Source organism: Misgurnus anguillicaudatus, chromosome 22, assembly GCF_027580225.2.
Source record: "Misgurnus anguillicaudatus chromosome 22, ASM2758022v2, whole genome shotgun sequence".
Classification (NCBI taxonomy): domain Eukaryota; kingdom Metazoa; phylum Chordata; class Actinopteri; order Cypriniformes; family Cobitidae; genus Misgurnus; species Misgurnus anguillicaudatus.
Genome location: NC_073358.2, coordinates 21,901,929 through 21,916,585, shown reverse-complemented (window position 1 = coordinate 21,916,585; position 14,657 = coordinate 21,901,929). Strand labels below are relative to the sequence as shown.

Here is a 14,657-nt window from a genome sequence, read left to right as displayed (position 1 = left end):
GAGGCAAAACAATGGCAGAGGTCAGGTGACCAACAGGAAGATCGCACACATCTCAATTCTCATAAGTGCGTTCTGTGTTCTCGCGACCTTCTGAGTTCGTTCTTCCGAGGTCGCCTGGCAAGTTCAATCTCCACAAGGACGCAAATCCGTTCTTTGCGTTCTTGGAATTGAGAAACAGCCCAGGTCTTCATAATCGATCTCTTGCTCCTCGGTGTCTTCACCATCTCCATCCATCTCCTCGACTGTTTCCTCCAGCAAGCCAGTGAGTGAAGTGGGGAGGATAGGTCCACAAGACCACATTGGTTCCAGAGTACCCTCTTCAGTCTTTTCCCAGCCTTGGCCAGGATCATGGGGCTTGGGACACCAGAATATCGGTGTGGCTGCTCTCTTGTAGATGGCCAGACGGTGGTTGACACAGTTGATGTGTGGGACCAGGTTGTCTCTGCAGGGCGGGAGCCCGGACAGATCCACCTTGGATCAGGTGGTAAGCGTCTCATCCTCTCCAATCATTCTTTTCAGCATGATTTTGAATGTGAAATGAACTGCTTTGCCAAGCTGAAAGTTGGTTAGTAGAACTGTGTGAAGAGTTTTGCAAAAGTGACCTATGTATTGAGAAATGTGTCCTAGCATCTGTAAAAAACTGTAATTGCCATTACATGCTACAGAATATTTGCCTTGAAAAAACTCACTTGAAGGCTGCATGGTACTTGGATTACTCTGCAGCTTTTTCAGAGACCCAACCTTCCCTTTGCCTCTAAAGGTACTTGTAAAGCTTTCCCTGTGAAGATGTAGAGGCCGAGTATTGTGCAGTAGTCTGCCCCCTTACATTCTGCCAGTTCGCTGACATTTAGGATCTGCCTGTGCTTTCCGATCCCAATGTCGACGTAGATGGTCAGCAGGACGGATTGGGCGTGGTGTAGGAGGATGAAGAAAATGTCTGTGTCTGCATCCTGGCCAAACTTGCCCTTTGGCCTACTAATCATCCCCCCATACTAATTGGCTATATCACTCTGTCTCCTCTCCAATAGCTGGTGTGTGATGGGTGTTCTGGTGCAATATGGCTGCCGTCGCATCATCCAGGTGGATGCTGCACATTGGTGGTGGTTGAGGAGAATCCCCCTTTCATATGTAAATCGCTTTGAGTGCTGCCGGAAAGCGCTATATAAATGTAACAAATTATTATTATTATTATTATTATTTGACACCATCACCTATCTTGGATTTCTTTGTAGCAGGATTAAACTCTTCAGACTCACTATCATTTTCTTCCTTGTGTTTCTTTGACTTGGGCATGATTAGCAATGATCACCAACTAGCCAATTAGCTATTATAGTATAACAGTGTTGACTTTATTTTTCCTTAATGTCTTCAAGGCAGCTTCAAACTTGGTAGAGGAATATATTTTTCAGACTCACCATCGATATCATTCTTCTCTTTTTTGAGGATGGTTAGCATGCATCAATTGCAAAAAAAGAGAAGCTGGGAAGATGGGCTGGCACTGATACAGTGTGGCACTGGATTACTCCAAACAGCTTTTTTTGTATTTTGGGCTTGCTAAGTCTGGACTTTCTGAAGGCCTTCAGAGTTATTAACTTTCGACCACACTTATTGCTCTAAGTTTCAAATTGATTCCAATCTAAATAAAAAACTTGGCACAATATTTTAATGTGGAATATGTTTATCAGACACCTGAAGCATTACAAATATATTCCAGTTTGAAAAAGACATTATGTAAATGTTCTTTTTTGCTTTTTTTGGAAATCCAGGGAGGCAACCAATATAGCCAGAAAAGACATACACGTGACAATATTTCAGGTGTGGATCATCAACGTTTGTTTATCAGACATCTTACAGAATGTAAAAATACAAAAGTTAGAAGACATATATCAATAGGGTCCATAGGGGAGGAGTTCCAGTGATCCAATGTCACAATTTTATTTACATTTTTTTGTGTTTATTTGAGTTTTTATGCATTTTACATCATCTAATCATGACAATCCTCATATCTATCAATTCCTCGTGCAAAGACGAAGAGGAAATGGGGTGGATTGTGTCTGTAAAATGTATTGTTCAGATTCTATGTTGATTTAAAGTTTTCCTTTTTCACAGCCGAAAATCAAGCACGGACACAAAAGATGATACAAAAAATCACACATGGGACAATAATTTGCATGGGGAACATCAAAATTTCTTTTCTAGACACCTTAAGGATTACAAAAAACTAGGTTAAAAAAATATACCTTTCGGGTGCAGGTGAACCCCCCCTTCCTACCCTACTAAAAGCACACAGCGAGAGTACAGGCACTACTAGTCGGTCAAGCTCCAGCCAGTCTGGGCTTCTCTACGCAGCAGAGGCCGAGGGTTGCGGCTTCTTCCCCGGGCTCCTCTACGCAGCCGATGCCCAGGCTCCGGCCTACTCCTCGGGCTTCTGTTCCTCCATCTGCCTCAGCTCTTTGCTGTATTGAGGCCCATAAAGGTGCCATAAACAGCGGATTAGAGCATCACAAAATCACCCTCTTTCATATCATATCGATTACCTTCTGCTATTATTGTGACATGAAGTCTGGCTTGCTCCACAACGTCTGTTAGCTTAGCTTAGCATAAAGATGGCTGTGTCTGTGTTCGTATATTTTCGTAAGTCACAACCAATTATCTGTAATAGGTCTGTAACCTGAGTGGGTCCCACCCATAGCCCCCACCTTGGAAAAATTAGGAATAAGTGTCTGAAGTCTTTCACCCTCTACATAGATACAGCAGTTCTTTCTTTCAATGACACAAAATGACGATTTTTACATCATTGAAAGAAGGAAGTACTGTACAACACTGAAATCTGTATTTCTCTCGTCCTAGGGGAAACTGAGGGAATGATGCACGACCATTCAAAAACATGACTGGGGTTGTAACAATACAAAGCTTAATGCAAATCAGTGAAGTGTCCCTTTAACTTCAGTATTAGGCTAAACCAAATTAAAGAAACACAGTCTCCCTAATACTAATGGACAATGTTCTGGCATATATTGCCTGCGTCTCTCTGCTAAGTACTACCACCTACCAGCCAGCTGTCACTGGAGTCACTGGGGTTTCACTGTTATGACTAAATGAATTATCCATAGTAACCTGTTTATTCTGTCTGTCTGTATCATTCTCTCTCAGGATATGCACCTGTCACTGGGATGTGCCACCCTGTCCGCAGCTGCACCCTCAATCATGAAGACGGCTTCTCCTCTGCATTTGTTGTAGCCCATGAGACAGGCCATGTGTAGGTTTTTTTCTTACCTGGCCAGGGACCTTGTAGCCATTTTAGAAAATTGAATTTTTCTAAAGCTTGTAATTTGCTTTTGTTGAAAGTTTTCTGTCATTCCACATTTCCAACATTTCTGTTGTAGTGTCTCATTTTTAATCCAAAAAAGGAATATTTGATCAAAATCGAACCACTGAGTCTGAATTTAAAAACCTTTTTATTGAGGTTTTAGTGTTTTATACCTAACATTCGATTTTGCAAGATGAATGTGGATTTTCACAATGGACAAAAGAATTGTAGTTCCTTACACAAGTGAACTTGCGTATCACTTCAGGTGTTCAATAGAGAAATTATTTAACCATAAATAACCTCTCAATACCCCAGCGTATCTGCTAGGTAGAATACATCGCTCTTGCTTTTCTGTTTGATAAAAACATTTATTATTTCTTTCTTTCTCTAGCCTATTTTCAAGCATTACTTTACAGGGACTGTAATAATTTTACACTGAAACATCATGAGAAACTTTTTAACACTATTCTACTTTTAGGGGTTGTGTACACCAAAACTTTAAAACGCGGCTGTAAACGCCTGGACAACGCTGAATGCCAGCTGTTTTTCAGCTGAGTGCCAGCTTTCTTCAGCTAAGCGCTTTGGTAGCTCTGATACATCAGCTGTGAGACGGTTGGTTGCTGTGATACTTGTCCCGCCCCACCTCCATGGCCGCTTGAGAACTGACATTGACGAGCGGAGCTTTTCTTCCAAAGTTGAACATTTCTCAACTCTCGGCGCTCAGCTCTGAGCGCGGAAAAACCGTCGGGCGCTGGTTTTTAGCGCGGAAGAAAACCACTAGCTGCTGGCTTATTTGAAAAATGTAGAGCTTCCATTGGAAACTATTGAAAACATGCGCAGGCCGCAGGCATAAAAGTTTTGGTGTGCACAACCCCTTACTGGGTTTTTTTCAGCTTGGCATGAGCACAGACTGAATTAACATTTTATTTAATACTGACAAAGAGAAATGACAATGCTCTTTGATTATTAAATTCTCATTTAGGTCCCCATTACGGTTTACATTATAAACAGGGCTTGACATAAACTTTTTTGCTCACCAGTGGCTAGTGGTTTTTCAAAGACTTTGGAATACTAAAATTACCTGATTTAGAGTAATTTAACTTGATTTAACTAGATTTAACCCTGGAGAACCCACAAGGTCAAATTTGGCTAATGTTAATTGCTGCCATCAAAAATTTTCTTTGGTTCTCCAGGGTTAAAAGCCTTTCAAATGCAGATTGACCACCCAAATTAAGGCTACATATATCAGCTTATATAACAGGTCATGTCATATATTTAGAATTGTGTATTTTAGACTGCATCCCTTACATTCGCAAATCAGTGCTCGAGATTTCTAAATAACCCCTACGTTGTGCTGGGTACAGGGAGTGCTCTTAAGAGTTATAGTTTTGTAGTGTCGCACTGCACATTGTTTATCATTTTACATGACTTTTAAAGGTGGTGTGTGTAAATTTTAGTGGCATCTAGTGGAGAGATTGCAATTTACAACCAACAGCTCCAATTTCAAAATGCATATGGTAGCCACCACAGTACAAACATAGTGAGAATGTAGCGACAAAACGCGCTGTGTAGAACAGTTTGTGTGTTTAGGGCCAATGTAGAAACGTGACGACGACTTCAATGTAAGGAAACCCGGGGTGTATGTAGATAAAAACGGCTCATTCTAAGGTAATAAAAACAATGCAGTTCATTATGTGAGGTCTTTATACACCACTGATGATATAGTTATGAATATTATATTTAGGGTTGCCAACTGTCCCGTATTAGCCGCGACGTCTCGTATCTTGAGCTTAATTTATTTGTCCCGCTTTTTGACTGCTACGCTGTTCTAACCAGTGACTGATACAACAGGCTTGTTCGACTTCATGTGGTGCCACAAGAACCGAGAGGCAGATAGCATAAAAACACAGCGAGAGCGATTCGTGAATTGATAGTGAATGATAGGAGACTGCTATCGAAATGCTCTTGCGGGACTTTGATGTCATCCACCGGTCAGTTCTTGCGGCACCACAAGCAGCAACAGCAATGGTCTCACTATCTTGAGAATGATCTCTGACACCTTTCATCCAATCACAGACCCCCTTAAGCACAATCAGTATAAGTTTAATAGGGTCAAATAATACAATTTTATGTTTTCTTTTTTACATAGTGGGTTATTTAGCTGCTTGTGCATATATAATAAAGCAATAAACCCCAAGAAGCAGTGGGTTACCAGTGCATTTTATAACAGCTAAGGGGCGTTGTTAGGCACGACGCGAAGCACTGGTAACCCAACGCTTCGAGGGGTTTATTGCGTTTATAAAACGGTTACTTCATATGCATAACGTTAGCGGGGTTTTATAAAATAAAACACAAATAAGTTGTAATTTTATTAGTATAAATATTACTCTTCCGCCAAACAAAGTAGTTCCTCAGAATCAAGTGTGGCTGCAACAGAGCCCAGTTCACAAACAACAGAGACGCAGCAAAGACACAATGAAAATATGATTTAAGACTGTGGTGTTTATTTTATAAATCAACATTCATCTAATTTATACATTAACATTTATATCGTGCAACTGTTGAAGTGATGATCAAATATGCTTGGAAGCATGCTTAACTTTTTCCCCGTCAGCGTTTTTTTAAGTTGCCACCCAGTTTTAGTTGAATGTCTTACAGAAAAATTATCTTCTTTAAATAAACATAATAAAAATAAAATATCAAATGAAAGAACAGTCCATCCGCTTTCCAACAACATCAAAAAACGTTTCATCCTACCTTCATTTGTTGTCTTATCAGTTATCACCTCTCAAATGTTCAGCTAAAAGCGGAGATAATTCCATTTTTGTGAAGACCTTTGTAAGAGATCAGATTCAGAGCCTGATCAAAACACACGTCCACCACAACGCTATTGTGTCGAGTGAATGCTTCAGTGTTTAAGTTGGGTAAGATTGCCATCTTGTGGATAATAGCGGAAATATCAATAAGACAAAAAGAAAACCTCAGAGAACGTTTTCTCTTTATTGACGAAATGTTTTATTTATTGACATTTATCTGGATATCGCCATAATTGTGCACAGGTAGAAAAATTAAAAAATGATTAAAGACTGTGGTGTTTATTTTCATAAATCATTACGCAGCAACAGTGGCGCAATGATACTTGTGATGCGGTCTGAACCGTGGGTTTACCGGGGTATTTTATCACGGCTTAGAACGCGTTTCAACCAATCAGAATGAAGAACCAGAACGAGCCGTTTTTTAAGATCTGTTACAATCCTCAGTTAGTGTGTTTTAATTAAAGTTTTTGATGTTGACTCTAAAAACTACATCTTACAGAATCTATGTTAGTTTTAGTTTGTCACACGTAAAAAGATTAACATGAAGGGATTACGTTTATTTATACTTAGTGCGGGAGTCACAAGTGTTTTGTCTTAGATAGACATTAAAGGTAATGGTTCAATTAAGGGACTGTGTTAAAAGTACCTACTGTAAATTAACAAACTAGGGACTGTGTTAAAAGTACTTACTGTAAATGAACAAACTATTAATAAACCTACCGTATGCTGCGAAGTCATAAAAGTTATAAATTTATATTTAATTAGGAGATTAGCTATCATTTTGACAAATGTCTTAAATACACCGTATACACAAAACCATATCCGCACTGCTGCGGCAGACCATCTTTTGTCCCGCATTTCAGAGTAAGAAAGTTGGCTACATTTAAGCAAGGAATAATTTACAACGGTCGTTGAATTATTAGAAAATTATGCACACCCAAGGTGGTAATGTGGCATGATGCGAAGCGTTACGCCGGTTTCACACCGCAAGCGTGAGTAGCGCGTAAGCGGCGTGTGTTTTTTTCGGGGCCCATGTTAACAAGTTAAAGCATGCACACCGCACGCATGCTCAGCGCGTGCTCGCGTGGCAGGAGCTTTGCTGAAGTAGCAGTGCTGCGATTGTTTCGCCGTCGGCTCTATTTTTGCTGCGATGCTCACGCTCAATTAAAGTGACAGTGCATTGTTTATGGTTTAAATGATCGTGGATTGACGCGGAAAAGTGTAATTTTACAATAAAATCATGAATGTGACGCCAAGTGTGTTTCAAAGAGTCATGACTTTGAGCAATTTAAAAGAAAGCAATGGAGTATATAAAAACACACTGTTGCCAGAAAACTGCGCTGTCATTCACTCTCTGCCCAGCAAATTAGTCTTATCTTAAAAATCTTCAGAGAAACAGATACATCTACAAATCTAAATCTTTTTTTTTTAATGGTTTTTCTGCTTGGAGCATCAAATCAACACATAGTAGTAGTGATTTTATAAAATAATTGTCCCACATTATTAACACCCCAATAAAACCCTCCCTAACATCACCCACCTACGGCCTCCAGCAAGAAAAAAGAAAAGACAGAAGAAAAAAATAAAAATAAATAATAGTAATAATAATATTAAGAAAAAAAATTACATAAAATATTGATATCTTAAAACATTCCCAGAATAAAATAAACAAATCTTCAAAGGATGCTCAGTTTAAGTGTCTTGAAAATTAGCTAGTAAGTAGTCCAAAAAGGGGCGCCAGAGGTTATCAAAGGTCTTTAAAGATCCAGCCTGTGACAGTCTGATTTTTTCCACCTAAATGCATTAAATCCAAACTTAAATCTAAATCTTGTGCTTAAACTGTTGAAGGGAAACATGATCGACTGCTTCATGCTGTCAATCACTGAGTGAATGTTTTATTTTATATTATACAACAGTTCTTTCTGGTTCTCGAATCTGATTGGCTAAGAGCTATGCGATATTGTGCTGATAATGGCACTGTAACCGCTTCACCTTTCGTATTATTCCGCCACCTAGTGAATGGAGGTCCTAAGCAGGCTCATCTCTGAATGGAAAAACACAGACGCGCTGTTTGAATCACTCTCCGTGTGTCTCATTAGTTTACTAGCTCATAAATCAGTCTGTGAATCGGAAGTTATTAGTCAAAGATCAGCGCTCTTGGATGTTACGTTAAAGTTAATGGGAGAAATGTCTTGTCACATCGTGTGGACGATTAACACTTGGAAAGAGGAATATAGACACTCGTTTTTTTCTGGAGCTATATTTCTTATCAGAACGCGAAAACACCGTGGAACTGCAGGTAAGCACCGCAGCTTTTAAATGTGGACATTGATCATTTACTTTATCGTGACGTGACTATTAAAACATGTTATGAGATATCGCCACTGATATATTTATAAGCAGCATGCAAAAACATCTCTCTGACACTTATAAAAAAACGTTTTGTATAGTACTGACAAGAACAAAGTTTAATAATAATAATCGAGTGCTCGTATCGCGTTAAGAATAAATGAGAAAACAATAGTAACGTTACACGAGCATAGTTTTATTAACTTTTACCTTGCGCCAAAACAATAACAACACAAAAGACACTAAATATGAATAAAAAAACAAGTACTAGTTTGATCATGACACCAAATACTGCTGATTTGATCTCATTTTGACGATCATAAACAAACAAGGCCAACATGAGAGCCGGGGAATCCCTTTCAGAGATGTAGCCCAGAGAGGGCGGTGGTCAGCGGGGCGAGTGAACACTGACGTCCGCTCATGCTTTGGTTCTCATTCGTACCGAATCTCACTAAGCAAACATTCAAACAGGCGCTATCTTTACTAATCGACTGCAGATTTAAATATAATACAGATACATTCTCGACTGAACTAATCTTAAAACTACACTTTGTGACCAAGAAACGGTAATATAAAGTAACGGCTTTTCCGTCCATTGAGTTGTATGAGCTTCAAAGCAGCCGAAAGTTTTACCTGTCATTCTGGCCGCCCTCAAATCCGTGGCGGAAGAAGTAGTTCTCAAACAAAGAGGCTTTTAAAATAACTCCGTTGTTGTTTTCTAGTTTTCGTTTTTCAAACGTGTGCCGTCGAACTGTTGTATAAAAGCAATATCGCTCTCGGAGTCGTGTGATATAGCTATATATCATCACAGCCGTGATGATATAGAGCTATATCACACTCCTACTCGAGCGATATTGCTTAAGTAAAACTTCAGAGAAAAGATTTAATAATGTGCTTTTTATGTCTATAATTGTGTATTGTGTCTATATCTGTCATTACACGGACAAGAACAGTACGAAAACTGTTTAAACAAATCACAGTTATATAAATTACACCGACCTTCAAAAAGCATCTTGAAAAGGTTTTGCTCATACTGTACATGCATGTAAAATAATGTAATGTGAACTTGAGATTTTTATACTGTTATTTAAACTGCACAGTATGCGCTGCAAACGCAGCCGGTGTGAAAGCACAATGGCCACGCGCAGCAAATACTTGCTGCTCACGCTTGCGGTGTGACACCGGCGTTACACAGTGGGTGTGTATTATTTTTAAATAATTTAAAGACCGGAAATCAATGATTCCGCTTATATCACGGTTACCACAAACATTGCTCTGGTGGTTATTTTACCTCTTTTCCCGCCATTGACGAGTTATCTCGTCAATTAAGAGAAAATGCTTCACTGCAAATGACGAGAATTTCCACTTTTCCACAATAAATATATAATTAAAGAAGAACATTTTCTGAAAAAGCATGAAACTTTTGTGAAAATCATGAAAAAATTTGCCGCTGGCTGGCAACTTTTTTTAAAAACGCTGGCCGGGAAAGAGTTAAGATATTTAACAGATTAGGTGTGTGTTTTATATTAAAATAACCAACACTTGTGGAACCTTTCTCCACCAGAATTAGATTAAATCAGAATAAAGCATCACCAATTTGCTTTTCTGACTAGTGGCTTAGAATAATGCAGATATTCCTTTTTTTAATTCAATGTAATTCTTTTTTTTTTCTAAATATTTCCATGTTTAAATGATATTTTTTGCAAGTCTTGTAACCTAATGCAATGCTTTTATAACAATGCCCTTTGCGAGATTTTACTGAGTACTAAGATTGCTCTGCTTATTATAATCATGTCTTACTGTAGGCTGGGAATGGAACATGATGGTCAAGGCAACCGCTGTGGTGATGAGACAGCCATGGGAAGCGTCATGGCCCCTCTGGTGCAAGCAGCCTTCCATCGCTATCATTGGTCTATGTGCAGTGGGCAAGAACTGAAGAGATACATTCAGTGAGTTTACAGTTTTTATTTCTATCATCTCTCTTTGTTTTATTAGAAAAGTCTTAAGGCTATGTACGTTTTTTTTTTTTTTACATCGAAATGTGTCTTCTCACCAGTGCACCTTTTGATAATAGTTTTTGTAAATATTGTTTTGAGTCGAGAGCTGCTTTGTTTGATGTCATGTCAGGTTTTGCAGACCTATTTTGTTTATTTAACTGAGTTAAAGTTAAGGGCTCATTATAGTTGTGCGTAGGTCATACGGCTTAAGTTATGCGTCGGTTTTCATATATAGCCTACTTCTGCATCGTCGTCTGTGTCGACACACTAGCAGCAATAAAGAAGCAGCTTGGCCAGTTTAACCCACAAACGAAGAAGAAACAGCAACTTGTTGTGTATGTTTGAGGTAAATCACTCCTTAACTTGGCCCATTTTTCTCACCGTCGCAAACCGAAATACCTATGACGCAGTTTTTACCTGACGGTAGGGGTTCTATTAGACCAATCACAGCGGTTGCGGTCCGCATAGAACTAACGCGCTGTTAAAATTTTGGAAAGCTGCTGGCTGGCTAAGCACAGGCTATGGATAACCTACAGCTTTTACCTTACACACGACTATAAATTGGACTTAAAAAATAGACCTGTGAGACAGGAGATGATTTGATTTAATTGGTCAATTGTCACTTTCATATCCTAAATTTATACACATTGTAAGTAACAAGGATTTACTGTACACCAGCCTGCTCTCTTATTATTAGATTAAGGGGAATCATTGCAACAAAGTACAAACCGATGCACCATCTCGCAATATCTTTAATAAACGCATTTTAGTGCTAAGTAAATAGATGCTGTGAACTTAAGAGACCTTAAAGCAATGCAATAATAGTTCAGCATACTAGAACAGAGGTCATTTAGAGGTAAATGTTTCATCTGGGTGGATGGATACTTTTGCTTAAATAATAAAAATAAAATTACAGTTTTTTTTTCACAATGCTGCTCCTGTTTATTTTATGATACAATTTTTGAAATATAAACAATTATCAAATCAGTTCAATCAATCCAAGAAGCAGTGATCTAATAATAAGTTTAAAGTCTCATCTGAGACACATTATGCTTAAATGTAATCTGAGGTTCTGGTCTGGATTTCTGTAACAACCGTCTCAATTTTAGGTAATTTATTCAGTTGAGCCCTCATTGATTCACTCAGAATCAGTTCAGAAGACCTCTAGTGCAACTGTTAGGATTTTGAATTTATATACTGCTGCATGGTCAGGGTTAATCCCATCTTGGTCATGGCTCATGGGATGCAAATTACCCATGAATCCAAGCAACTTACTGCAGCCAATACAAATGAGATGCTGAGCAATAGTGATGGGGAGGAAATGGTCACGTGGAGCTGTGAGCATTTTACTTTCACATTTGAATTAGTGGATGTTTTTTGAATTAGTAAATCTTGTGGTGAATAGCTTACAGTATCAATGCACATGCTGCCATGAGTTTTTTACTCTCACCTTTGAATTAGTGGCAATTCATTTGTTTGAATAAAGTGTGCTGGTGCGCGCTGGTACTTCTGACTTCGGAATCCCGCCCGTCCTAATGCTGCGTTTACACCAACCGCGGTAGAGGCGTGAAGCGCAAGTGATTTCAATGTTAAGTCAATGTGAAGACGCGTTGACGCGCGTCTGGAGGTCACGCAACGCGAAAGACGCGTTTCCGCCTTAAAGGCGCAAATTGAGCGTTGAATGGTGCTTTTTGTGCAGTTTGCGAGTGATGCGAATTTGCGTCTGACGCCCGAGTTGTAAAATCTGAACTTTGGCGGAATTTCGCGCCGCGTTAACCAATCAGGAGCCTGCTTGCTGCTATGGTGGCAGCCCCGCCCGGAGTCACTCATTCAACCAACGCTAGATATTGTCCGTAAGCAGTCACCCGGAGCTATACGACACAAGTTCTTATTTCTATAGAGGAGACAGGAATAAAAAGGACCTCTCTTTGAAGAGTGTCAATGAGGACATTGGGCAACCTGGTAAGTTGTAATACACACTTCACTTTTGAGCCACGTTACGTTTATCGACCCGCGCCGTTTATTTTTCCCCTATAGTAAGGTTACCAAATACAAACCGCTAACTCTCTCATTAAATGCACAATCAACATCAGTCATCTTGCAAACAGACAACCGCATAGCACTTGCCCCTCCCACAAGAAGCAGAGTTTGCCGCGGTAGACTCGATTTTGACGCCTGAAACGCGGTTGTTGTAAACTCAGCATTAGGGGCTGGACACACCAAAACTTTAAACGCGGCTGAAAACGCCTTGAGGACGCCAAATACCAGCTGTTTTTTAGCCTAGCGCTTTGGTAGCTGTGATACTTCAGCTGTAAGCCTGTTGGTTGCTGTGGTAATTTCCCGCCCCTCCTCCACTGTAATTGGACAGCCGTGTGAGAACTGACATTGACGAGCGGAGATTTTCACTCAAAGCTGAATATTTTTGAACTCTCGGCGCTCAGCCCTGAGCGCGAAAAAACCCTGAGGGACGGTTTTCACTGTGGAAAAAACCCGCTAGCTGCTTGCTTATTTGAATGCCCGAAATCACAGGCAAATTGATGCTCGTGCATGCGAGTGACAATCTCACACTGTGAATTATCAAAGACCTGAACTGAGAGAATCGCCGATGAGTCACAGACCCCCGTTAGATATTTGGCATGCTAAATATCTGGACCTGTCGGCTATTCAAAAGCATGCCGTGTGAAATGTGTTTTGACTGAAAATAACATCGGCGATGACCTACAGCCAATGAGAGAGCAACATACAGGGTAGCTGGAAGTTCGGGGAGGAGTCTCTATAACCATTTCCTCCTTCATAATCTTTATTTATTTTTCTTCTTTCTGCTGCAAATGAGCGCACATGCAATTTGTATGGTAAGCTTCTTGCGGGCTACCATTTTTAATAATAATCCCAGTCTCACGTGAGAACTCCGGAGGCATGGCCTCGCGTTGTTTCCTTCGCATCACTTTTCGCATGCATATGGTTGTGAGACGTAGTTTGCGGACCGGGACAAAGTTATCGGCGATTCTTCCTACAGTAAAGGCATGCAATGTGAAAACCCCTGTCGCCAATCCATCATGCAGTCTGAAACAGCAGCGACTGAACGCTACCCCAGATTGTCACACAGTGTGAAAACATCTAGTCTGAAGTCATGCAGTCTGAACTCGGCATTACTCTCATCAAGTGATAACTGAAATCCGACACCTACTGCTCATCTGTGCTGTGATTTGCCTGCGCAGAATTGAGCAGACACTTACAGGTTTTTAACTGTAGTGTCTGCTCTTTAAATGAACTAAATGATTTTCTTACTATCTAAACAATGTGGGTGGCGGCAGGAGCGGACTGGGACAATAACTCAGGCCGGGAATTGACTCCATCCCAGGCCACCTTCATTGCTGCCGTCACCATGTTCATGTAATCCACCGGACTTGCTAATCTTATATGTTAATATTATTAGGTCGTATAACAGGTAGACTACCAGAAGAATTACAGTTCATCTGACTGGGAACAAATTTATACAGATTTAAAATATAGAAAATGGGACCGACCAACAAGTGATCTACTGTACCTTAATAATGAGTTATCAAGATGCAGTCTATGTCTATACTGTAGGTGAACCCTCAAAAACTTACTAGGAATATACAATGTATTGTATACTACCATACCACAGACAATGTTAGGCTTACACTTTTTAAAAGGGATAAGACCCAGTTTAAATGTTCAGCGGCAGTATAGGGGTTTCCCCGGTAAGGACTGTAGAAAAAGCAACGCATCACGTCAGCACCTGACTTTAAAACATGCAATCAGCAATATAGATGCACGTTTATACTGGTAACTTGACTGACCTGCTCCCTTCTTGGTGAATATTTCTGTGATTTTGCAGCACCTCGCTGTGTCTGTGGCCAGGGCTTTTCTTTTATTCGCTCGCTTTCTCTCTCTGCTTCTCCTTTGTGTTTGCGCTGCATATTTGACAGATAAAGTCAAAAAGGCAGTGCGTTGCTGGCTTAAGGTCATGTGGTGGCATTTTCTCACCGCGATTGCCTGATTCGTAGATTTATAGAGGTCCGTCATTCATCAATCTCTGCCTAACACATGTCAACCTGAGCTGAGCCGACTGCACGGCAGGCCAGAACGACTGCCAGGCCACCAGGAAATCTCCCGGTGCTCCAGATGGTCAGTCCGCCCCTGTGTGGCATTGTCGTGGTG

The 14,657-nt window shown here is 40.2% G+C and overlaps 1 protein-coding gene across 3 annotated transcripts in view; it reads left to right on the top strand.

The window, feature by feature from the left end:
- adamts3 (ADAM metallopeptidase with thrombospondin type 1 motif, 3) overlaps positions 1-14,657 on the top strand; it is a 183,446-nt gene that overhangs the window by 85,857 nt on the left and 82,932 nt on the right. For all 3 annotated transcript variants that reach the window (XM_055200115.2, XM_055200113.2, XM_055200114.2), the window contains exons 8-9: positions 3,154-3,259; positions 10,281-10,424. In XM_055200115.2, coding sequence (XP_055056090.2) covers positions 3,154-3,259; positions 10,281-10,424 — 250 coding nt within the window. The remainder of the gene's footprint in view (positions 1-3,153; positions 3,260-10,280; positions 10,425-14,657) is intronic.